We start from the raw sequence: 23946 nt of genomic DNA on the forward strand, positions 1-23946 counted from the left end.
GGGTCTAGCACAGGGTCAGGCACACTGTAGACACCCCAAAGCTATTTGTCAAACAAACACATAAAAGCTAGCATTTTTTGAATGCTTAGCATGTGCTAAGCCCAGTTTTAACTGCTTTATGTGGGTTAGTTTAAGCGTCATCTACATTGTAGATAATCTAATTGTTCTACTTTGTAGGTGAGCAAATGGAACCCCAGAGAAGTTAAGTAATTTGATCAAGGTCACACAGCTAGTAGACAGTGAAGCCAGGATTTGGGCCCAGGCATTCTGGTTCCAGAATCCATACCTTAACTACCAAACCACAGTGCCTTTTCATTACTGCTTGATTAAGATACATCTGGCAAACAGTTGGAGCTCAATAAATAAGAGGAGTTATTTAACCCAGAGAAGTCTAGGACACAGCAGGCATTTTAAAAGTGCATGTTTGACCACAAGGTTGCCTGTTCAACTCCTGGAGTCCCGCAAGGGATGGTGGGCTCCGCCCCTGCAACTAAGATTGAATCATGGTACCTTAAGCTGAGCTGCCTCTCAGATGGCTCAATTGGTTGGAGCGTGGGCTCCCAACCACAAGATTGCAAGTTCGATTTCTCGACTCCCACAGGGATGGTGGTTTGCGCCCCTGCAACTAGCAACTGGCAACTGGACCTGGAGCTGAGCTGCGCCCTCCACAACTAAGACTGAAAGGACAACTTGAAGCTGAACAGCACCCCCCATAACTAAGATTGAAAGGACAACAACTTGACTTGGGAAAAAAAAAAAAAGTCCTGGAAGTACACACTGTTCCCCAGTGAAGTCCTGTTCCCCTTCCCCCCTTCCCCAATTTAAAAAAAAAAAAGAGTGCATGTTTGTCTGGTGCAGCGAAGCAATTCCTAATTAGTGAGCCCCGAAGAGGTTCCCAATTTTCCTGTTATTTTCCCCTAGACTTTCTTCGCTACACAAATAATCTGAGCAGATGAAGAAGACCGAATCCTAATGAATGGGATCGATTCTCTCGGTTCTCTTTCTTCCATGTTTTGTTCTTGGTCTTCGGCGATCCTCAGCGACGCCTCTCCTGGCGAGCCCGTCCTCGTATTGCCGTGCGCATGCGCATTATCCTGATTGGTTCTACCCCAATAGAGTGACGGGAGGGATCAGCCAGTGGCGTCGTGAGGAAGGTGCAGCGGTGCCTTGAGGACGCCCCACGGATCCTGCCGCACTGAATATTCATGAGGGGGCGGGTCCATGCCGCTTCTCTCACCGGCCATCGCCATGAAGTGAGAGGGGGGCTGGGCGTGGAGACTTGAAAGATGGGGGGACCGGTGGGCGTTCACGGGGCCCCCGCGGGGCGAGGGGAGGCTGAAGGGATGGGGAGGAGATAGCCGCGGGGACCCACGGTACGGTAACGGGAATGGGCAGCGAGGAGATAACGAGGAGACCCAGAGGCTCCTGGGGAACGGGGGTATATCCGGGGGGACCCGCAGGCCGGTGCCTGGCAGGTAACCTCCCTCGGCCCGACGGCAGGGGAGTGTGGGGATTGAAGAAGGGTTTAGGGGACCCGGGACTGACCCGGCGGCCCCTGCCGCCAGGCTCAACGTGGACGGGCTGCTGGTCTACTTCCCGTACGACTACATCTACCCCGAGCAGTTCTCCTACATGCTGGAGCTCAAACGCACGCTGGACGCCAAGGTGCGTGGGCCCCGTCCGCCGCTACCCACCTGACAGGTGGGGCTGCCACGCAGGCGGCTAAGACTGAGATTGCAGGGGGTCTAGATTAGAAATTAGAGGTCCTTGGGGAGCCAGCATTCCAAAACCTCCTATTATCTAAAATAATAATAGTTAATAAAAGAAAGAAAACAAAAAGAAACAAAAATAAGTTATTAGCAGCAGCTGGATTTTATCAAAGGCTGAGCTACTCTGTGGCTGGGAATATGTAGACTTTGGAGTCAGCTACCTGGGTTGGGATTTTGGACCCACAGCTGTGTGCCCCCTTGGGAAAATCACTCAATCTCCCTGTTCCAAAATCGGCGTATTAATAGTACCTAAGTCAGAGGTTAATGTGAGGGTTATATGAGTTAATTCACTAAGTAAGGTAGCAGTTGTTAACGGGGTGATTTTGACTCCCAGAGGACATTGGCAATGCCTAGAGACATTCCTGGTTGGCATACTAGTGGAGTGGGGGTGCTACTGGCATACAGTGTTTTGAAGCCACAGATGCTGCTAAACATCCTGCAGTGCACAGGACAGCGCTCCACAACCAAGTATTATCGGGCTCCAAAATATAAATAGAGCTGAAGTTGACAAACCCTGATGTAACACACTTAGAAATACTGCCAGGCACAGAGTAAGTGTGAAGTGTTTGCTAAATTAAAGAAAAGGGCTCACTGTGTATCAGGTACTATGCTAAATATTTTAGAGATGAGGATACTGAGGCCAGAGAGGTGAAGGCACTTGCATAAGACCACTCAGCAAAGAAGTGGGGTTCAAACCCACTGCCCCTGGGGCCCAAATTTAATTGCTGTGTTGGCCTGCCATTTCAAGATGGTGGCATTCTGGACGGAGTTTTGAGAGCCTATGTCTTATCCCAACACGCAGGGCCATGGAGTCCTGGAAATGCCCTCAGGCACTGGGAAGACAGTGTCCCTGTTGGCCCTGATCATGGCGTACCAGCGGGTAAGTGACCCACTGGGCCTGTGGAAGGGGAAGAGGGAAAGGGCTGGATGGGATGAGCCCTTTGTTGTCCGCAGGCATATCCACTGGAGGTGACTAAACTCATCTACTGCTCGAGGACTGTGCCTGAGATTGAGAAGGTGAGCTAGAGCCAATGCCGGTGCTTCCTCACTCTCCCCGGACTTCGCTGGTCCCCCTGTGGTTGCCATCGCAGCTTGGGGGTGGTGTTTGGGAGGCTGGGGCCTGGTTGGGCAGGGGCTTGTGCTTTCAGTGAGGTTGAGTTCCCCCTCCCTTCTCTTCTGGCACAGGTGATTGAGGAGCTTCGAAAGTTGCTCAACTTCTATGAGAAACAGGAGGGTGAGAAGCTGCCGTTTTTGGGGCTGGCTCTGAGCTCCCGAAAGAACTTGTGTATTCATCCTGAGGTGAGTGCCCATTCCTCCCCTCACCCAAAGCCCCAGGGTTGAGGAAACTCTTACATTCAACCAGGAATTTTAGAGCCTCAGACTAGACCTCTCAGGGGATATGCAGGGGCCACGCATAGAATTCTCTCCTCACATGTAAAATTCCAACTCATCTTTTCATGGCTGAGGCGCGGATACCACTGGGGAGCCTTCCTACTTTCCCCCAGCCTGGGACAGGTTAAAAAGGCAGTTCCTGGAGGCTGGCAGGCCTAGTTTCCTGGCTCTATAACTTACTAGTTATGTACTCTTAGGAGATTTCTGCAGTCTTGGCCTCAGTCTTCCTTTCTGTAAAATGGGGATAAATAAGTACCTGCTTCGTACAGTTGTTGGTAAGATTGGGTGAGATAATGGATGTCTACCCTTAGCATGTTCAAAGAGCTAAAAGGTATTAGAAACTGCCACAATATTAGTAGATATATCACACATAGAATATTTGTTATTTTTGAATTATATTACAAAGCCACTTGGCTCACTGTGCACCAGGCACTGTTCTAAGCACTTGATGTGTGGTAACTCATGGAATATATATTCTAGAACATTATTTGTAAGAATATATGAGAAATAATACGTATGATGGATAATAATTAAAGAGAAGTAGCATAGGCCTTGGTGACTGATGGAATGGGAAAAGGAGGAGGAAGGGTCGGCAGCCTTGAGCCTTCCCTTTGGGGAAGGAGAAGGTTTTGTTCTGAGGACAGGCAGCCCTGGGCTGTGATGGTGCCACCAACATAGACTTGGAGGGGACAGAGCAGGGCAAGGGCAAGGTGGGTTCTCATACTGTGCAATCAGAACCTCCTTTGATTCTTAGATCTTGCCAGGGTCCTAGGTGTTTGAGCATTTTAAAAGTAAAGCAGTTATCCTTTATCTACAAGCTAAAGAATCTTCAAGGCTTAATGTTTTGTATTTATTGAGGTATAATTGACATACTAGTTTCAGGTGTCCAACATAATAATTAGATATTTGTATACATTTCAAAATAATTACTGCAATAAGTCTAGTTAATCTGTCACCTTACGTAGTTATACGTTTTTTTCTTGTGATGCAAATTAAGGTCTACTCTCTTAGCATCTTTCAAATATGCAATGCAGTGTTTTTAACTATAGTCACCATGCTGTATACTACATGCCCATAATTTATTTATCTTATAACTGGAAGTTTGTGCCTTTTGACCCCCGTCACCCCTTTAACCCACCCACGAACCCTGCCTCTGGCAACCACCAATCTCTTCTCTGTATCTGTGAGCTTGGTTTTCTTTCTTTTTTCTTTTTTAAATTTTGTTTAGATTTCACATCTAAACATTGTAAGTGAGATCATGCGTATTTCTCTTTCTCTGCCTGACTTATTTCACTTAGTGTAATGCCTTGAAGGTGCCCCCATGTTGTTGCAAACGGCCAGATTTCCTTTTTTACGGCTGAAGAATAATCCATTGTATATAGGGCTTAATGTTTTAAAAGTAATAATTAAAGAGTGACAATTTTGCCACTCTTGCATCCCTGCAATAAGTTCCCAAGTGTCTTAACTGTTCAATAATGAAACAGGTTGAGGTTTGCATTTTCCCCAAATCCCTGAGTCTCACCCCAGACAGGACAGTCTCCCACTGCACCCAGCTGTGGGGTGTAGAGCCCCAGGTTCCAGCAGTGGTTGGGGTTCTCAGCCTGTTTCGGTGCTGAGATGTACCCCATATCTCCCCAGGTGACACCCCTGCGCTTTGGAAAGGATGTCGACGGGAAATGCCACAGCCTCACAGCCTCCTACGTGCGGGCGCAGTACCAGCAGGACCCCAGCCTGCCCCACTGCCGCTTCTACGAGGTGCCTGCTGGGGCAGGGCTAAGGGAGGGTGAGCCAGGCCCCCGGGACAGCGCATCTCCCTGACCCCCAGGCATCTTCTTGCCCCACCCTAGGAATTTGACGTTCATGGACGCCAAGTGCCCCTCCCCGCTGGCATCTACAACCTGGATGACCTGAAGGCAGTGGGGCGGCGCCAGGGCTGGTGCCCATATTTCCTTGCCCGCTACTCAGTGAGGAGGCTGGCAGGGGGTGGGAAGAGGGCGCGTGTGAGGGTTACAGGCTGCCTGCCCTTCCGGTTACCTGTGCCTGTCTGCCTGTATCTCCCTAGGGGTCTGTGCCTCTCTGTCTCTATCAACTTGCTTATATGTGTGCCTTGCCTCGCCTCTGTGTCTTGTCTGTCTGTGTCTGCCTGTCCATCTGCCTGTGTCTGTCTTTCCTTGCCTAACCTCTGTGGACCTGTGATGGAGTGATGTGCTGGTGTGGGCGGGTAGAGGTGGCAGTTAGGCTGGGGTAACACTGCCCTCCTCGGCCCCCCAGATCCTGCATGCCAACGTGGTGGTTTACAGCTACCACTACCTCCTGGACCCCAAGATTGCCGACCTGGTGTCCAAGGAGCTGGCCCGCAAGGCTGTGGTGGTCTTTGACGAGGCCCACAACATTGGTGAGGAGGGAGCCAGGGCAAGGAAGTGACGCCAGCCCCTCAGGCTGCCCTGTCTGTCTGATGGAGCCCAGACTCCTCTCCTCTCCTCTCCAGACAATGTCTGCATCGACTCCATGAGTGTCAACCTCACCCGCCGGACCCTGGACCGATGCCAGGGCAACCTGGAGACCCTGCAGAAGACAGTGCTCAGGTGGGTGCCCGAGTGGCTGGTAGACCCTGTGCTGGCCCTGGCCCAGCCAGCCAGCACCTGCCTCCCAAGCCCATGTTCTCTCCCTGACCTGCCTCCACACCAGCCCCATCGCAGTGCCCTCTCAGGTGTCTCCTGCTCTTCCTACAATCTGTCTCCCCGCAGGATCAAGGAGACCGACGAGCAGCGTCTGCGGGAGGAGTACCGGCGCCTGGTGGAAGGGCTGCGGGAGGCCAGTACCGCCCGGGAGACCAACGCGCACCTGGCCAACCCCGTGCTGCCCGACGAGGTGCTGCAGGGTGAGCTGCTGTCCTCACTGCCTCCTGCCCCCGGCCCCACTCTTCCTGTGGCGTGGCAGTTGACCCCTCCTCCCCGCAGAGGCGGTGCCGGGCTCCATCCGCACGGCCGAGCACTTCCTGGGCTTCCTCCGGCGGCTGCTGGAGTACGTCAAGTGGCGGCTGCGCGTGCAGCACGTCGTGCAGGAGAGCCCCCCCGCCTTCCTGAGCAGCCTGGCGCAGCGCGTGTGCATCCAGCGCAAGCCCCTCAGGTGCGGCCCCACGTAGCTGCGGGTGTCGGGTCCCTGTGGGGCGGGGGGGCAGGCCCTGATCCTCGCAGAGCCTCTGCGCCTGTGGCCACCATGTGGCCATTGTCAGCCATAAGTAAGGAGTGTGGAGGGAGCACACATGACACGTGTTGGCCAGAGCAGGCGAGTCCAAGGGCAAGGTCAGAGCTGGTCGTCTGTCCCTGTGTTGGGCAGGGAGCTGGCAGGCAGCACATGGCTTGATCAGAGACTTTACCTGAAGAGATTTTGACAGGCACTTTTTGCAGAGGGGGTGGGTAGGGCAGAGGAGCCATCAAGGGTGGCAAGGCCCCTGGGTAGCCAAGAGCTCAGAGGTATTTCCACCCCAAGTCACAGGGGCAGGGGCGACAGCGGCCCTAAAGAGGGGCTCCTGAAAAGGCCCAGCAGGGTGTGAGCTGGGGGGAAATGCCCCAGACCTCCTGGACCCCTTCTCCTCCCACTAGTGCCTCTCATTGCCCCTCGAGCCTGAGGGCAAAAGTAGGATGGGGCTTCAGGTCACTGGTCTTCTCTGAACCTCAGTTTCCTCCTTTGTAAGATGGGTTGGTGGTCATCTTCCTTATTCTAGAGTTTCCGTGGTGGTTAAATGAGCAAGCAGGAATGTAAGTACCTACTCTGTCTTGGGCACTGATGATAAGCTAAGCACTTTACATTTTGTATCTCCTGGAATCTCAGTATGGTGTCCCCGTGCTGCAGATGAGGACACAGTCACTCGGAGTGTGGAAGCCATTGCCCAGAGTCACACAGCACTGGGTGGGGTAGTTGTGCGAAGCCAGGCCTGTAGGGCTTTGAAGCTCCTGGCTGCCCCGTCTCTGAGGGGGTGGGGCAGTCTGCCCCCAGTTGGAGACTTGTGAAGGCAAAGATAGGGCGTTAGCCGCTCAACACATGTTCCCTGAGCGCCTGCTCTGCTGGGGACACCGTGGTGACCAAAACAACCCTGGCCCTGCCCTCCTGGGCTTAGTCTAGCGGGGAGATAGACCCATCCCCCGACAGGGACGACCCAGAGCCGGGAGGGCTGAGATGGGGGAGCCCAGGGGGGTAGGGGTGGGGTGGGGGGAGAAGAGAAGGCAGACTTGAAGAAATGACATCTAGGAGAGGTTTTAAACTCTTGACTGCCCACCTGGGTCCGAGCCAGGTGGTCCTTCTCCATGACCTGCCCCCAAATGGTGAGAGCCTCAGCCTGACCATCATTGTTTGTGGGGGGGTGGTCTTGTGTGTGCATGAGTGTGATGTAGTGTGTGTGACTGCGAGGGTGTGTGTGCATGTGGGACTTGGAGGCTGTATGTGTCACCAGGGTGGCCGAGTGTGACTGAGACGGTGTGAGGTTCTGGGTGCAAGCGTATGACCGTGCGGCCGTGCAGGATTCATGTTGTGACTTTGGGATTCTAGGTGTGGTTGTGGATTTCCTGTTTTGACTGAGACCTGCGTATCAGATTGTGTGACGTGTGACCACATGACTCTGGGATGTGTGATTATTGTTCTGTGTGTGCCGTTGTACCGCCGTGGCTCTGCATGACATGCAGATGTACAATGTGGGGACACAGAGGCGACACAGCCCCAGTCCCTGCCCTCATGGAGCAACCCAGTCACCTGGGGAGGCAGAGGCATGGCCACGTGCTCTGTTGGAGGAGGGCTGCTGGTCTTCTCTGCTTCCCACTACCCCCGACCCCCTCTTGCCTCCCCACCAGATTTTGCGCAGAACGCCTCCGCTCCCTCCTGCACACCTTGGAGATTGCCGACCTCGCTGACTTCTCCCCCCTCACCCTCCTGGCTAACTTCGCCACTCTTGTTAGTACCTACTCCAAGGGTAAGCGCACCCCTTCCTGCCTCTGCTGGGCCCCCTAGCAGCTGCAGTCACGATCCCAGCAGAGTCCAGAGGATTGTGTGTAGGACTTGGACACTTCGCACCTTGTAGGGCTGTGCTCAGGAGTTTGGGCTTGGAGGGCACTGTGGAGCCGAGCCAGCAGCAATTCTTGAGTGAGCGAGCCTTGTGCTCAGATTTGTATTTTCAGAGGCTCCCTCTGGCTGCAGACTGGAGAAGGATGGGAATGGCGATGGTATGAGATGAGGCCAGAGACGTTCTGTGGGGTCAACTCACACTCAGGGTGCAGTGAGGACTTGGTCGTTCTGTACCTGAGGGCACTGGGGAGCCATGGCAGGTTCTGAACAAAGGAGGGACAGGGGCAGATTTGCACTTTAGAAAGATTCTTCTGGCAGGGACTGGGGTCAGGAGAGGAGGAGCCTGGGCAGGTTTGCACGAGAGAAAGGGAGGGGTGGAGAGAGATGTGGGAGGTAAAGAGGCTGGGACTTAATGCCTGGTGTGGGGAGCAAGGGGGAGAGAGTTGATGATCCTTAGATTTCCAGCTCGCTAGGGAGAGGGGAAGTGATCCGGAGGCTTTAGCGCCTTTATCCAGCAGCATTCCCTCCCCTTCCTCAGCTTTAAGCTGGCTGAGGTGAGTCTGATCCCTGGGGATTACTCCTCTGTCCAGGAAACCAGGTCAGGCCCGGCCTCAGCAGGAGGACGGAGATTCTGTCCCCCTACCCCAGAGCCTCTCAAGCAGCAAGTCCCACGGGAAGCTTCCTTCTGTGTCCACCTCTCCATCCCACTCTGTCTTCCCTCTCAGGCTATCTTTCTCCTCTCCTCCCCACTTACCTATCTACCAATACCTCATATTCTTTTACCTGGAATATCCTTCCCCATCCTCCAGCCTCCAACTATGTCCCCCTCAGCCTTCAGTTCTTGGCTCAGTAGAGATGTCCCCTCCTCCAGTAAGCCCTCTCTGCCCCCCAGGCTGTTCTCAAGACCCCTACCCCTGGCCTCCCTCATCCCAGCCCTGCCCACTTTGGGTGGTCAGTGGGGACAGATCTATGTCCCCATCACTGGATTGTGAGCCCTGAGAGAACAGGGCCAGAGATGTCTCGGTAATTGGTGTGTCCCCTGCACAGGGCTAGGCACAGAGGACTTGACTTTTTTTTTTTTTTTTACTAAGTGAAATTGAATATTTGAATTCAGCCATCTATTCAATAAACAGGCCAGGCAGGAACCAGGGAAGACCTCTTCCAGGACCTTTGGGATTTATATTCTAGAGGGGAAGATAGGTAGCGAAGGTGCAAACAAACAAGGAAGATAATTCCAGAAAGTCACAGTTTTCATGAGAAACAGATAGGTTGTCATATTGGAGCAGACCTGCAGTGGCCAGCATGGCCAGGGAAGAAAGCCTTTCTGAGGAGTCGACATTTGAGCTGAGTCCCAAATGACCAAATGGAGCCAGCCACCTTGGGAAGATTTCCAGGCAATAGGGCCAGCAAGTGCAAAGGCCCTGGGGTGGAGTGAGACTGGTGGTTTTTGAAAGTTAGGCAGGAGGCATGTGAGCAAGAGAAAATGGGTCAGAATGGCAGGTTTCCACAGATGATCCTAGACCTCAGGAAGGGTGTGGGGAGCTGTGGGGGGCTTCTGACCAAGACAGGGGTGTGACCTGACTCAGGATTTCACAAGGTCGCTTCGGCTACTGTGAAGGGAGCACGGGTAGGAGCCCAGCGAGGAAAGGCGGCAACTACAGAGGTGGTGGCAGCTGAACTGGGAGAGGGGCGGAAGAGGTCAGATTGCAGATAGACTTTGGAGGCAGAGCTGACAGCCTCCTGACGGCTTAGGCAGAAAAGTAGTGGGAGAAGGACCAAGGCTTTGGTTTGAGTGGCAGGGCGGCCGTTACGGCCCTGGGAGAGACTGGAGAATGAATCTTTGGTGCTCTCTGCTCAGGATCCTTTATGAACGTCTGCACAGCTGTGGTCCTGGGGAGAAGTGCACAGGTTGGGGTGAATTTTGGACTCAGATGCCTGGGTTTTAGGCTTGGGCTGCTGGTGACTGGTTCCTTTCACTATGGGGGTGGGGACTGGGGACTAGCTGAATGGGCATGGTTACTGCTTGGCACCCTGGGAATCTCACTGGCCCCTTGTAGGTTTCACCATCATCATCGAACCCTTTGACGACAGGACCCCGACCATTGCCAACCCCATCCTGCACTTCAGGTGAGACCCAACCCCAGAGGGGTCGTGAACAGACCGTGGGCCCCAGCCCCCCAGCCAGGCCCTCACCATCCTCGTCTGCTCCCCGCAGCTGCATGGATGCCTCTCTGGCTATCAAACCTGTGTTCGAGCGCTTCCAGTCTGTCATTATCACTTCTGGGGTGAGGATCCTTCTCCACCCCCCAGTCCCCAGCTCTCCCCTGAGGGGCTCCTAGTTCCTGCCCAGTCTTGCTGAGATCTGTCCTGCTGTCCCTGCTACAGACGCTGTCCCCATTGGACATCTATCCCAAGATCCTGGACTTCCACCCTGTCACCATGGCAACCTTCACCATGACGCTGGCCCGTGTCTGCCTGTGTCCCATGGTATGTGGGAGGTGGGGTGACCGGCTGCCTTTCCTCTCTTTGTTCCCGCCACTGCTGAGGCAGGAGAGCTTTACAGCTCAGGACACGGATTCTGGGTGCACACAGACCTGGGCTTGATGCTACTTCTTCCTGTGGGTGTACACCCCCGGCCTCAGTTTTCTCATCTGTGAAATGGAAATGCCTCCTCCCTGATCTCCCAGGGTGGTGGAGGGGAGCGTGAGCTAAGGGGTGTAACACACTTATGGGGCCCAGGACCTGGCTCTTGATTAGCATGGCTTTGCCCAGTTCATCATCTGTCTGTGACCTTGGTAAGTGACCCTTCTGTGCTGCCTCAGTCTCCTGTGTAAATTGGACATCGTAACATGGACCCTCAGACCCTCATCTGTAGCCCTTGGGCCAGATGTGCTTTAGAATTGAGAATTGAGAATTTTCCCGACTTTAGAAACGAGGCATATGCTGTGTGCTGTGTACCACTCCCAGCGGGGTGTGGGCAGCAACCTCCAGTTAAAGTCATATGATTATTTCATCAGCGAAGCATGTAGAGTCAAAAAGGGAGATAAGTCAGGACTCTGAATAGACTCGGGGAGGGCAGGTTTCCCTACTCTGTGAGTTTGTGCCAAACTTAAATATCTGGACTTCCCAGAGTATTGTGGCTTTGGGAATTGCCCTTTGGGGGTTGTGGGCTGGTGCTGACCACACTGCAGCATGGTTTTGTGAGGCTGCTGTGGGATTGTAGCAGTGGCTCTCAAGGTCATGGTGAGGAGCATTCTCCTGGAACCGACTGGTGGGAGGCTGGGGCCAGTAGAGCGTACTTGCTAGCTGGGGACATGGGCAGACTTGGGTCCAGTTCCCTCTCTGCCGTTTATTTGCTGTGTGACCTTGGGTAGGCAATTCACCTTCTCTTCACCTTCTCTGAGCCTTAGGTCATTCTTCCATGCAGTGCTGATAGCAGAGTAGCTGAGCATTCATTCAGTGACACCATGTCTATAAAAAGCTTAGAACAGCATCAGCTGGCTTCCAGCACTCACACATTGGACTGGTTGCTGCTGCTTCGCTTATTGTGATCTCTCCTGCTATCTCCAGATCATTGGCCGTGGCAACGACCAGGTGGCCATCAGCTCCAAATTTGAGACCCGGGAAGATATTGGTATGCTGCCTAGGGGGTTTTATTTGGGTTCCGAGAGGGGAGATTTATCGGTCAGTATGGCCTAAGACTTGCTGCAGTAACAAATACCCCCGATTCGAAGTGGCTTTACCCGGAGGTTACTTCTTGCCCACGAAACATGCCATTGTGGGTTGGTGGGGGCCTGCCAGTGTCACCTCTCTGGGAACCTCCACTATTGGACACATCACTGTGCTGGTGACATGTGACAAGAGGTTATCATGGTGATCATGGTGAATTGTATACTGGCTAACAAAGGTGCTCAGACGGAAGTGACACAGCCACTTCTGCACTCATTGGCAATGGCAAGTCACATGGCCAAGCCTAATTTCAGGGGGTGGGGGACTCCTCCCTAGGGCCTGGAAGAAGTGGAATGTGAGCGATAAATAGCCCTACAGACGGCCTCAGTGGGGTTTCTGGGAACCCCAACTTTAAGACCGGGCCTTAGACAGGAACGCTGATGGGGAGTGGGGAGGAGAACCCAGGCCAGCAGAGGGTGCAATCTGATCCCTCACAGCGGTGATCCGCAACTATGGAAACCTCCTGCTGGAGATGTCTGCCGTGGTCCCTGATGGCATTGTGGCCTTCTTCACCAGCTACCAGTACATGGAGAGCACTGTGGCCTCCTGGTACGAGCAGGTACTCTCACCACCCCAGCCGCCCATGCACCTGAAGGCTCCTGGCTCCTCAGCTCTTGGCTCTGTTCCTCTGTGTGCTCGCTTTACTCATGTTGTAAATGTTGACATGTGTCATAGGTGACAGGATGGTGTATAAGATACATATGAACAATTTAAGGAATAAATAGTGTACAACTCCGTGGGCCCCTCCCTCAAAGGCATAACCCCTCAGGAGAGGTAACCACATACCCCCTTTCTGGGTTCCCCATGACCATGTCCCCCCATTATCTATGGTATGGTTACACTGGGTAGCAAGTGTGACTCCAGCTGGGTGCTATGTTATTAACGGAAGGTTCTGGAGAATTAAGGCTGGCCAGAGACTCAGGACAAAGAATCTACTGGGGAGTGTGTGGGCAGGGGCATGGGGCATTCTGGAGACTGGGAGCTGGGCACTGGGTGGCGACAGGATATGGGTAGGGGTTACCGCTTTGTCCTTTCTGCTTCTGAGTGCTCCATGGCCCAGCTCTCTGGAGGAGGTGAAAGCAAGCTCTTTGGGGTGACATGAGTGGACTGGCTAATCCAAGCACCAGGGAATGGTGGGCGTGGGAACCTCATCCACTCACAGCCAGGACCCTGGTCCTGTCCTCGGGCCCTTTCCACAGTGGGAAAGGTGGCTGCTGGCCACCTGAGCTCCACGTCCGAAGTGCCTTTTGTGTTCTATTTAAGAAACCTGTGCCTACCCCAAAGTCACCAAAATAGTCTCCAGTGTTTCCTTCTAGAAAGTTTTGTAGTTTTAGCTTTCACATCTAGGTCTGTTGAGGTGCCTCAGATTCATCTTTGTGGACAGTGTGAGGTTGGGCGTCAAGGTTCATTTTTTTCTCCTATGGAAATCCAGTTGCTTAGGCCCCATTAATTGAAAAGAGCTCTCCCCCCTGAATGGCACCGGTGTCCATCTGTGAGGGGGTATGTTTTCTGGAACTTCCATTCTGTTCCACTGGTCTGTGTGTCTTTGATCACGTGTCTATTACAGCATCACTTGACGTCTCCAGGCAGCCTCTGATTGGCTCTGCCTGTCCTACCTCAGCTTCTCCACCATCACTGGCTGTGGGGCGGGTAGAGTGTCCCAGTTGGCCATCTTGGGCCCCATGCCTACCCCCTTGTCCAAAAGATGAGATGCGGGGATTGGTTCCCTACCCAGATCACAGGGCTTCCCAAAAGAAGTGAGGCGTGCCAGTGCCACCACTCTCCCTCCCGAGTCTGCTGGGGACAGAAGGGAACCGGGGTGAGGTGAGGACACCTGTGTGCTTAATCCTGCTGCCAACACACCCTGGTCTGCCCGGTGTCCTTTCCTAGGGCATCCTCGAAAACATCCAGAGGAACAAGCTGCTTTTTATCGAGACCCAAGATGGGGCTGAGACCAGTGTCGCCCTGGAGAAGTACCAAGAGGTAGGTGGGAGTGGGGGATACTGAGAGAGGGGCCAAAGGGGGCAGCTCTCAGGGGTGCAGCTCTGTCCTGGCCTCCCCTCCCCAGGCCTGCGAGAACGGCCGTGGGGCCATCCTGCTGTCAGTGGCTCGAGGCAAAGTGTCCGAGGGAATCGACTTTGGTGAGTGGACTAGGCTCTCCCCTCCCCAGGAGCCTGCCTGGAGCTCTGGCCACTTCTGCTCCCCTAGGGCACCCACAGTCAGGGCACACACAGGGGCCCTCGGAGCACACCCACTCTCTCCCTGCTCCTGGGCCACTGGAGGGTGGCTCTCCAGCCTGTCACACTGGTCATACCCCTCTTGCCCCCTCCTTCCAGTGCACCACTTCGGGCGGGCCGTCATCATGTTTGGCGTCCCCTATGTCTACACCCAGAGCCGCATTCTCAAGGTGAGCAGCACCTGGGGTGGGTAGGATGTTAAGGTCTCTCTTGACCCCCAACCCCAGGACTTCCGTGGTGTGAGGAAGGGGTTGAATGTGGAGGGACAGGCAAGAGGGGACCGCTTCCACATCTCCTCACGCACAGGCACGGCTGGAATACCTGCGGGACCAGTTCCAGATCCGGGAGAACGACTTTCTCACCTTCGATGCCATGCGCCACGCGGCCCAGTGTGTGGGTCGGGCCATCAGGGGCAAGACAGACTACGGCCTCATGGTCTTTGCTGACAAGGTGCGGGTTCAGGGGCCCCACCAACCTGGCTGTTCCCTTGTCATTTTTCAGATGGGGAGAGCTGGGCAGGGTGGCCTGAATGCCCCCCTACCCCCAACCCAAGCTCCTGACACCCTCCCTTTCATTCCCACCCTCCTGCCCAGCGGTTTGCCCGGGTGGACAAGCGGGGGAAGCTGCCCCGCTGGATCCAAGAACACCTTACTGATGCCAACCTCAACCTGACCGTGGATGAGGGGGTCCAGGTGGCCAAGTACTTCCTGAGGCAGATGGCACAGCCATTCCACCGGGTGAGCCTGAGTTGGCCAGCCCTCACTTCCCTTCACCCTCCCAGGCTAAGCTCCTCCTCCGGGAAGGGCCCTTGACAAAGAGGTTTGTGTGTGCCCACATGCCAGGCCGGGGAACTGGGGGCAAGTCAAGGGCTACAGCCACCAGCGTGTCCCCCTCCAGTAGGTGAGCAGGTGCGTGGGAGCCGGAGGAGGTGGGGTGAGCAGGCACAGGTGGTGGGGCCTCTGGGAAGCTGACCCTTCCCTAGCTGGGACACAGCTGTCTGGCTGCCACCTTCCTCCTCTGGCCCGTCTTGTTTACAGGGATGGCACTCTCTGTATTATATGGCTGTTTTGAAATTCATGCATCCTGTCCTGTGAGCCACCTCTCTGTCCCCATCTGAGGCATGTGCCCACCTGTCCCCACCCATCCATTCTCCTGTTCTCGGGTCCATCCCAGCCCACCAGCCCTTGGCTCCCAATGCCAGCCTGACTGTCTCCACCCTTTTCTTGCCTCTGCGCCTGTGCAGCAGTTGTCTCCCGGCTCCTGGCCTGACCCCTCCCTCCCGTCCCTCTCCTGCAGGAGGATCAGCTGGGCCTGTCCCTGCTCAGCCTGGAGCAGCTGGAGTCGGAGGAGACGCTGCGGAGGATCGAGCAGATTGCACAGCAGCTGTAGCATGAGGTGCGGGCACGGCTACAAAAGGTGTTCCTGGTGACTCCAGCCTTACCTGGCCCTGGGTCCCAGCGGCTTAGAGGGGGCCTTAGGGGAGTCACTGGAAGACCTTTGAAGGAAGGAAACCTCAGGCAGACGCTCCTGGCTGCCAAATCCATAGCCTTTAATCTCAGGAAGAGGGCAGCCCAATACACCCAAGAGGCAGGGAGATGAAAGGACCCCATTTGTCCACCCCTCTCCCTGAGAAGCTGAGCCACGTGGTTCTGTCGACTTTAGCGGGGGCCCAGGTCCTGGGTGCTGGTGCTGAGGGTCCGAGAAGCCTCACTCAGGTGCCGGTTCGGGAACTGGGGACAGGCACAAGGGATGGCTGAAGGGTGGGTGAGGGGCAGGACAGCCCTGTTCCAGCAGGATGGCTGCCAGCTTGTCTGTCTCAATGGCTGTGTTGCGCATCCTTCTGTCCCCACCCGTCCATTCTCCTGTTCTTGGGTCCATCCCAGCCCACCAGCCCTTAGCTCCCAATGCCAGCCTGACTGTCTCCAGCCTTTTCTTGCCTCTGAGCCTGTCAGCATGACCCCCACTCTGTCCTTGACCCAGGTGCCCATCTTCCCGCTCACCTGGGTCCCAGCAGCCCTTGCACTGTCTGTGTGCAGTGTGTTGAGTGACATAGCTCTCTTCATCCTACAGAGGAAACAAGTGAGTCCAGGAGCGTCAGGCTCCCACGCTGGGAAGACCTCTTCAACATCCGATTTGACTGTATGTGTCACAGGGAAGATGGGAGCCATGACAGGTTCTTGAGCAGGACAGGGAATGGAGTGGGCTGCAGATAGCAGGGTTCTTTGTTGATCTGATCCAACACTCACCCGGCTGCCCCTGCCATCCCCTCGCCTCGGAGACGGGAGACCAGCTTCTCGCTTCCACGCCGGATAGACTCACGTAACTTGGAGAACGAGCTGCTCCGACGACGATGGGTCTGAGGAGGGCACGGGGGACACCAGTCAGTCCCCATCCCATCCAGTCCCCATTCCCAGCCTGGGAGCTGGAGCCAAACCCATCCTCACCTGCTGTTCTGTGTCACCAGTTGTGCCTGTGCTGGGGGCTCCTGGGGAACAGATGGGGGCCATTGTGGTGGGGACACGGAGAAGCCACCTGGGGGGAGGGACTGGGGACTCACCGAGAGGGGCAGGCAGGTCCTCCCTGCTGAGGATTTCTTTGTATAGTTTTTCTGCTTGCTGGTACTTGTTCTGTTTCAGGTAGGCTGTGGCCTGCAGAAGGGCACAGCCTGTGATCTTGGCTCAAATCTGGGAGCTCCGCAGGCCCCAGCACTGCCCCCAGACCCGTCAGCCCCACCCCATTCCAGGCCTCCACCTACAGCAGAGTGGGCTTGGAGCCTGACCCCACTTCTGCCTGGGGGACACAGGGCAGGAGACTTCCTGGCTCAGCCTATTTCCCGCTCTACCTTGGGCCAGCGACACAACTTCTTTGTGCCTCAGTTTCTTCATCTGCAAAATGGGGGCCACAAGAACACCTACCTCACCGGGTCCCTTAAAAAACGGATGGTACAGGAAAATACTAAGCAGGGGATCTAAAGCTCAATAAATGTCTGATGCGCTCATCGGCTCCCAACCAATCTCTCCAGCTTCCTCTTTCACTGGAACTGTTCGCTGGCTGCCACCAACTTGCCTGTTTCCTGACGTTCCATGTCTTCTGTGCTAAGTGAGCTCACCAGTCAGGGCTCAGCTAGGAAGCCAAGTCTTAGGGGACCCCCTTCTCCATGGGCCTGGCAGAGGGGATTGCTCCTGGCCTCTGTAGCATCCCACCCTGGAGCCAACGGGTACCTCCCCATCATGTGACCCATCCACCCCCCACCCCTGGGACCCATGGCACCCTCACCAGGTTGTTCTTGGTCTTGGCCACGTTTGGGTCATGGGGCCCACCCAGGGCCTCGTAAATGCTCAGGGCTCGGGCATAGTGCTGCTCCACCTCCTCAAACTTGCCCTGGTTCTGGCAGAGCAGGGCCAGGTTGTTGAGCTGCTTAGCCACGTCCGGGTGGTCAGCGCCCAGGACCTAGAGGTTATGGGGTCACAAGTCATCGGGGTCATCCAGGATTGGTGGGTCACGTGATGCCAGCAGCCATAATAGAGGTCAGAGGTTAGGGATTACAGGGTCAAAGTGGAGAGTTACATGAGGTTGGGGCTGGAGAGCAGAAGTTACACTATCAACCTAGGGATTCATCAGGTTAGAGGTCATGGGGGTCCAGAAACCACTGTAACCTTGGGATACAAGGTCAAATGGGTAGGTAGATCAAGGGTTGGGGGGCATATGAGGAGTTAAAAGAGATCAGGAGTCAAGATCAAAGGGAGCTCACAGAAGGTCAAGGGTGGTGGGTCACCGGAATGGGTGCTCTAGGCTCAAACTGTGGGCTTACAACATCTAGTAGGAAGGGCATAAAAGGGGTACCATAGGATCAGGGAGCACTTCAGGATCAAAAGGGAAGGGCGTCACAGGACAAGGGACTCGGACTGGGCAGGGGGCAGGACCTTCTCACGGATCTCCAGGGCACGATGGCACAGGGGCTCTGCCTCACAGTATCGCCCACGCTTCCCGTAGAGGACGGCCAGGTTGTTGAGGGTGGCAGCCACCTGTGGGGTTGGGGGAAGCAGGTCAGGGATTGAAAGGCACAGCCCAGAGCCCTTCCTCCTGGGCCCCAACTCACTGCAGGGTGCTCAGGGCCCAGTGTCTGCTCCCGGATCTGCAGGGCATCGTGGAGAAGGTCTGTGGCTTCTTTGTACTTGTTCTGGTCCCTATGGGGTGGCCCAGGGATGGAGGGGAGTCAGCCAAACTGGGGTGGCAGGCCCAGGGACCTGGCTGAACCAAGCATGGATGGCACCCTTTGGGAGTCCCTTCTGGGTCTCCCCACACCTGCACCTCCAGATCACTGCCAAGCCTCTGGCCATCCTATTGTCCCCACTCTGTTGGGGTCTCTGTCACCCATGCTCCCTGACTCCTCTTTGCCTGGGTCACAGTGGCCTCCCCAGATCTCTCCCACCATCCCAGTGCCCCATGCTGACAGAGCAGGACACCAGGGTCCCCCTTTTCCACCCAACTACGGTTCCCGTCCTTGCTGCCCCTCCAGCTGTGGCCAGCTGTGGCCCTCACCGGTACACCAGCGCCAGGATGTTGAGCATGGTGGCCACGTCAGGGTGGCAGTGGCCTGAGCTCCTCTCCAGGTCCTCTAAGGCCTGGCGACACAGCGGCACAGCCACCTCGTAGCGGCCCTGCCCTGCATACTGGATCACGAGGTTGTGCAGCGTCCGAAGGCGGGCCGGGATCTCATACCCACCCTGCTGAGCTGCTGCGGCCCCCACCATCTCAGGACCTGGGGGTGATGGGCACCGAGTCACTACAGTCCTGCCCCTCCAGCCCCACACGAGTGACACTTTCACCCAAGAACTACAGCTGCCTCGCTGCCCAACTGGCCCCAGGACCATGGGCCCCTGCACTGACTTCTAGATTGGCTTCCCAGGCATTTTACTGGCCTGTGGGATATAAACATGGGCACCTGCCTGGCTCGGGCTGTGGCCACCATGGCCGGCCTGGTGTCGTGCCTTCCAGCCTCACCTGCTTGCTGTCACCTCCCACAGCCACCTGTTTCATCCGCCTGACACCCTGCCCTGACCTCCCTCATCTGCTGCTCAGAGACCTTGGGGTTCAGCGGTCTCTCCCCAGCTTCGCCCTTTCACCCTCCTGACTGAGCTCCTCACAGCCACGTCTCCCCCACACCCACCTTTCCTCTCCTCCTCCTCCTCACTGGGGAACAGGGAGACCAGGCTGTCTCGGCGAGGGGGGGAGTCATGCTGCTGTAGAGAGGACAGGAAAGTGGGAAGTCAGAGGGTTGGGAGCTTGTTCCAGAGACTGGGTCCTGAATCTCTCAGGGTTTGAGGGAAGTGGTGGTCAGGGGCCGCAGGGGTTGCCTGAGTGCTTGGGGAGGACCTGGAGGCTCCTGTGGAAGTTCTAGTGGGTAGGGGAGTTCTTTGAGGGTCTAGAACACTGAGGCTCCATGGAGGGTTGGGGAGCTGTGGGTTATCTCAGGAGGATCAAGGCCCCTGGCGCACCATGGCCCCCACCTCGCCCGTCCCGCAGCACCTGGATCTCGGCAGGTGTGTCATACTGCCGCAGCTGCCCCAGGAACTCAAGGTGCTTCTTCTCCTCCTCCAGCTGGGCCACAGCCTCCTCACTGGCCCGCAGCCGCCTCTGCGTCTCCTCCAGTTCCTCCCGCAGCCACACATTCTCCTGGGCCAGCCGCCGGGCCTGTGCTCGCAGCCGCTGCTTCTCGGCCTCCAGTGTGCCCACATGTGCCGACAGGGAAAGCAGCACCTGCCTCAGGTTGGCGGTCAAGAGTCAGGGCCCTGGTCCCTACCCTGCCAGACAGCCCCTGGCCCAGCCCAGGGCCTCAAGTCAAGCCAGAGCACCTTGTTCTATCCAGGATCCGCCAGATTCTAGAAACCCTTCCAGGGTGACTCCAAGGGTGCACGGAGGCTCCCAGAGACATATCCAAATCTTACCCAGGGGCCCCTTGATTTCACCCAGGCACATAAATTATGCCCAGGGACACTTCATGTCCCACCCATGCATCCCAAAGTTTCTCCAGGACCTGCAGTTCTATGCAAGGACTCCATCTGGTCCAGGGGTTCCTGTCATACTCAAGGGCCCTCCCAACGCTGCCTAGGGATCCCAGCTCTGGCCTAGAGCCTCCCCCTCCCAGGCCTGGCTTCCCTAGGTCTCACCTGTCCCAGGCTTGTCCCCTGAATACATGGGCCCTCTCACTCCCAGACCCCACCCAGGCCTGAGCCTCCCCCCACAGGCCCTCTCATACCTGGGCCTCGCCTAGCCCTAGTTCGATGGCCTCCAGTGAATGGCTCACCACCTGCTGCTTTTCTTCCAATAGTTCCAAGCCAGCCACTGGACCCTGCCCTGCCAGGGCCTCCACCAGGTGCCCAGCCAGGCCATGGTGTTCTGTACGTAGGGCCTCTAGCCCCTGCACCACTTGTCGCGTCTGCCGCACCAGCTCCTCAGGATTCAGGCGCTCTGGGCCCAGCCCCACACTTCCGGGGGCTGCCACCTGCATAGACATTGCTATTCCTGGGGGGCAGCGGGATTGGGGAATCACTGCCAAAGCCAGGCATGCCAGCCCTTCAGCCTCCACGCCATTCTGACCAGCAGGACTCCTAGTTATCTCCCTATCCAGCCATCCCAGCCAGCGCTCTGCCTCTGTACCCTCCTCTTTCCAGCCAGCACCCTGTCTCACACCCATCCTGGCCAGCCCTCAACTGGGAACATTCTAATCTAGCTTTGCCTGTTCTCAGTCATGAGGGCAACTCCAAAACCCCAAAGATGACCAACCAAAAGAAGGCAAACAGCTGGCTTGTGGCTTCCCACCTGCCCCCAGCTCATGTGGCCAGCCCTCGCCACCCCAAGGGCCCTAGATACCCTGGCCCAGACCTCCTGGCTGTGTGACCTGGGACTGGAGGCAGCCTCCTCCGCTGGGTGTGTGGGGCGGGGCGTGTGGAGGCGGCAGCTTCTCCTGAGCTCACTCTTAGGGTGTTTTTGTTGGGAACCAGTCAGACCACTGGAGGTGGGGTGGGGCAGGAGGAGCAGCCGAGGGGCTGGGGTACTGGAAGCAGAGGAGGCCTCTAGATAAGGGGGGGGGGCCTCAGGGCACCCTGTATGGGCTCTGGGGGCCTAAGGAGCTGACAGACCCTGAGGGATCAGGGGCTCCACCCTCTACTGCAGACAGGCTCAGCCAGCCCAAGGCGTGTTGGGACACACGTGTGGCAGGTGTGGCCCATGGATGTCACACTGGCCTCGTGACAGCTGAGGGTCTGAGGCCCAGATTGTAATGGTGGGGGGTCTCAAATGAAGGACTTCATGTGGCTTGTATGTGAGTGACAAAGTCAATGACACAGTTGGTGGTGGCTCAGGCCCTCATACACACACACACACACACACACACACACACACACACACTCCCCTCTCAGAAATACAGCTCTTTCTCCTCTGAAAAATCAAACACATCACATACACTCACACACACATATTTTCCTTTCAAAATACAACCTAATGCAACACACTAACGCAGGCGCACACACATACACTCCCGTCTTAGAAATATAAACTAACACACAGTTATATTTTCCTGTCAGAAATAAAAACCAACACATGCAGAAACGAACTCTCTGCCTCTCCTCCCTCACCCGCGAAAATATAACCAAATCCCAAATCTCTCACATTCAGAGTGTCTCCTTGCACTTATGCCCATGACACATGCCTCTCCCACACTTCCGCAAGCAGCCCAGTCTCCACTGTATGCCCAGTGCTTCCTCCGAGCACGCACACACATTCCCAGGATTCGCTGTGGACCTGTCACCATCTTCCCCATGTCCTCCAACCCCCCCACCCCTTGCAGGACTGGCCAGGGATTTGTTCGTCTGCACATGAGCACATGGATACACATATAGAGCTTCAAACATGGACGTGCAAATGGCCCCTGAACTCAGACTCAGTTATGCTGCCATAAGTGGGTGCCCAGGGCACAGACAGCTGTGGGGACATGCACACACCCTCTGAGGCATGCTTCACTCTAGCAGCTCTGTCCACCATGAGCAGCCCAGTGGTTTCTGCACCTGCTTGCAAGTTCACAATCATATACGCTTAGATGCACAGTAAGGGTAGCACATAATCCTGTGTTTTATAGACCGCAGGCTCTCATCACCCTCAACCTCTCTCTTTCTGTATATGTGTTTGGGCATTTATCCATCTCTCTTTCTATATATGTGCGTGTGTATGTATGTCACACCATCCTTAGTCTCACACCTCACACACAAACCCCATAAACCGTCAAACACAATCACACAAATTCAAGAGCCATCCTGACAATCACAAATCCTGCCGATTTACACAACCTCCCACAACCTCATGTACAATCTCAAATAACTGAGCTGAATGCTCCAGACACAGCCTCGCCTGCACCACCCACAGCCAACAACAGTAACAGTCACAGCAACACGCACAGCCACATAGCACTGGGGCTGTTTCCTCGACACACACTAGCTCATACACTCATACGGTCCTCCAAGCAGCTGATTCCCCTTCACGTGCTCAGCCCTGTCACACAACCATACAGCTGACAATGATAATCAGACACACCCCACACAACCATTCTGTTGCACACATTGCCCACCTCCCTGCCACCCCCCATATGACTGGCAGAAAGACAACCACAGCTATGCAACCTCTTAGTCACACTCATACCTAATCCTACAAAGAGTTCAACTCCCTCCCATACACACAGAGCATTACAGACACACCATCAGAGGTCTCCCACATTTTCACATCACTGAAACAGCCCCACACCACTTCACACAGTCCCTGTGTGCCCTCCTAAGGTTACACAAACAGTCCATCTCCCCTTCACACCCATACTCACAGCCTGACACTATCTTGACATACGCCTGAGCTTCATACACCATCACACACACCTGAGCTTCGTACACCATCACTAATACACACGCACCACACACTATATGCATACTCTCGCAGGCAGGAGTTCCCCATCATGGTCAGCCCCGCGTAGCACACAACTTACCCCTGGCCGGCTTGCCCAGACCAGTGCACCCCAGCTTCCCAGAAGCGGTCACAAGGGGCCCCTCTCTCTCCCTAAGCCCCGCCCCCGCTCCTGTTTACCTGTGCACGGGGGAGGGGGTGGGGCCCCAGATGGGCCTCCAGAGCCGGGGGAGCCCCAGGGCTGGGGAGGGGGCATCCAGGGGCCCCCAGGCCTGTCCTCGTTGTCAGGCCAGCGGGCCCAGGGGAGCGACAGGCCCAGCCCTCACCCTCCGCCCCCGTCCACATTCTCGCGACCCCCGGGACCCCCGCCTCACACTTCCGGCGCCCACCTGACTGCGGCCCGCTCCCAGACCCGCTCTCCTGTACAGGGCCCTGCCGTCTCCCGCACGCCGCTCCCAGCTGCGCCTAGCGTCTGGGGCCTGGGGTGGGTCCTCCCAGGGGCGGGGCGGCCTGGAGCCCTGCCCCCTGCAGGTGAGGTCGGCCCCGCCCACCGCCCAGGGAAAGTTTAGCCCCACAGCGAAGGCCCAGTGGGAATAGCACCACCTTCGAGGAGGAGCCTGGAGCCTCCAGGGCACGTTGAACCTGAGGATGATTCCAGCGCGCTAGAGGCCTAGAAATGGGGACGTCGGCGAGCCAGCAACTTAAAAACTCGGAATCTTGGAAACTTTAGATGCCAGAACCATGGTCTTGCAGTGTCTGCTGCCAGGCCTTCGCCTTGGCTGTGCTCCTGCTTGGACCTCTCTTCCCACAGATCT

At 56.0% G+C, this 23946-nt stretch overlaps 2 protein-coding genes across 6 annotated transcripts; one reads left to right on the plus strand and one right to left on the minus strand.

Annotated features, from left to right (window-relative positions):
- Positions 1-1128: 1128 nt before the first annotated feature.
- On the plus strand, positions 1129-17194 carry ERCC2 (ERCC excision repair 2, TFIIH core complex helicase subunit). 2 transcript variants are annotated; one of them, XM_019754893.2, is made up of 24 exons: positions 1129-1253; positions 1566-1665; positions 2572-2649; positions 2724-2786; positions 2955-3068; positions 4800-4916; positions 5009-5125; positions 5433-5556; positions 5650-5746; positions 5909-6042; positions 6122-6290; positions 8009-8127; positions 10277-10346; positions 10435-10504; positions 10605-10706; positions 11790-11853; positions 12386-12507; positions 13839-13931; positions 14017-14089; positions 14285-14355; positions 14492-14635; positions 14779-14922; positions 15482-15580; positions 16256-17194. In XM_019754893.2, the coding sequence occupies exons 1-23, from the start codon at positions 1222-1224 to the stop codon at positions 15572-15574; spliced, it is 2310 nt and encodes a 769-aa protein (XP_019610452.1). In that variant the 5' UTR covers positions 1129-1221; the 3' UTR covers positions 15575-15580; positions 16256-17194. The 2 variants fall into 2 exon arrangements, with proteins under 2 accessions (XP_019610452.1, XP_019610455.1); XM_019754896.2 differs by lacking the exon at positions 1129-1253 and adding an exon at positions 1336-1475.
- Positions 15713-23629, minus strand: KLC3 (kinesin light chain 3). 4 transcript variants are annotated; one of them, XM_019754899.2, is made up of 13 exons: positions 23521-23629; positions 20445-20710; positions 19715-19945; positions 19356-19425; positions 18728-18947; positions 18285-18372; positions 18109-18210; positions 17462-17635; positions 16743-16833; positions 16630-16670; positions 16432-16541; positions 16186-16249; positions 15713-15915 (listed from the first exon to the last, which is right to left on the minus strand). In XM_019754899.2, the coding sequence occupies exons 2-13, from the start codon at positions 20700-20702 to the stop codon at positions 15844-15846; spliced, it is 1521 nt and encodes a 506-aa protein (XP_019610458.2). In that variant the 5' UTR covers positions 20703-20710; positions 23521-23629; the 3' UTR covers positions 15713-15843. The 4 variants fall into 4 exon arrangements, with proteins under 4 accessions (XP_019610458.2, XP_019610457.2, XP_074170246.1 ...); XM_019754898.2 differs by having other exon boundaries at positions 19356-19428; XM_074314145.1 differs by having other exon boundaries at positions 16630-16833.
- Between the last annotated feature and the right edge of the window lie 317 nt (positions 23630-23946).

Source organism: Rhinolophus sinicus, linkage group LG11 (assembly GCF_036562045.2).
Source record: "Rhinolophus sinicus isolate RSC01 linkage group LG11, ASM3656204v1, whole genome shotgun sequence".
Taxonomy (NCBI): Eukaryota; Metazoa; Chordata; class Mammalia; order Chiroptera; family Rhinolophidae; genus Rhinolophus; species Rhinolophus sinicus.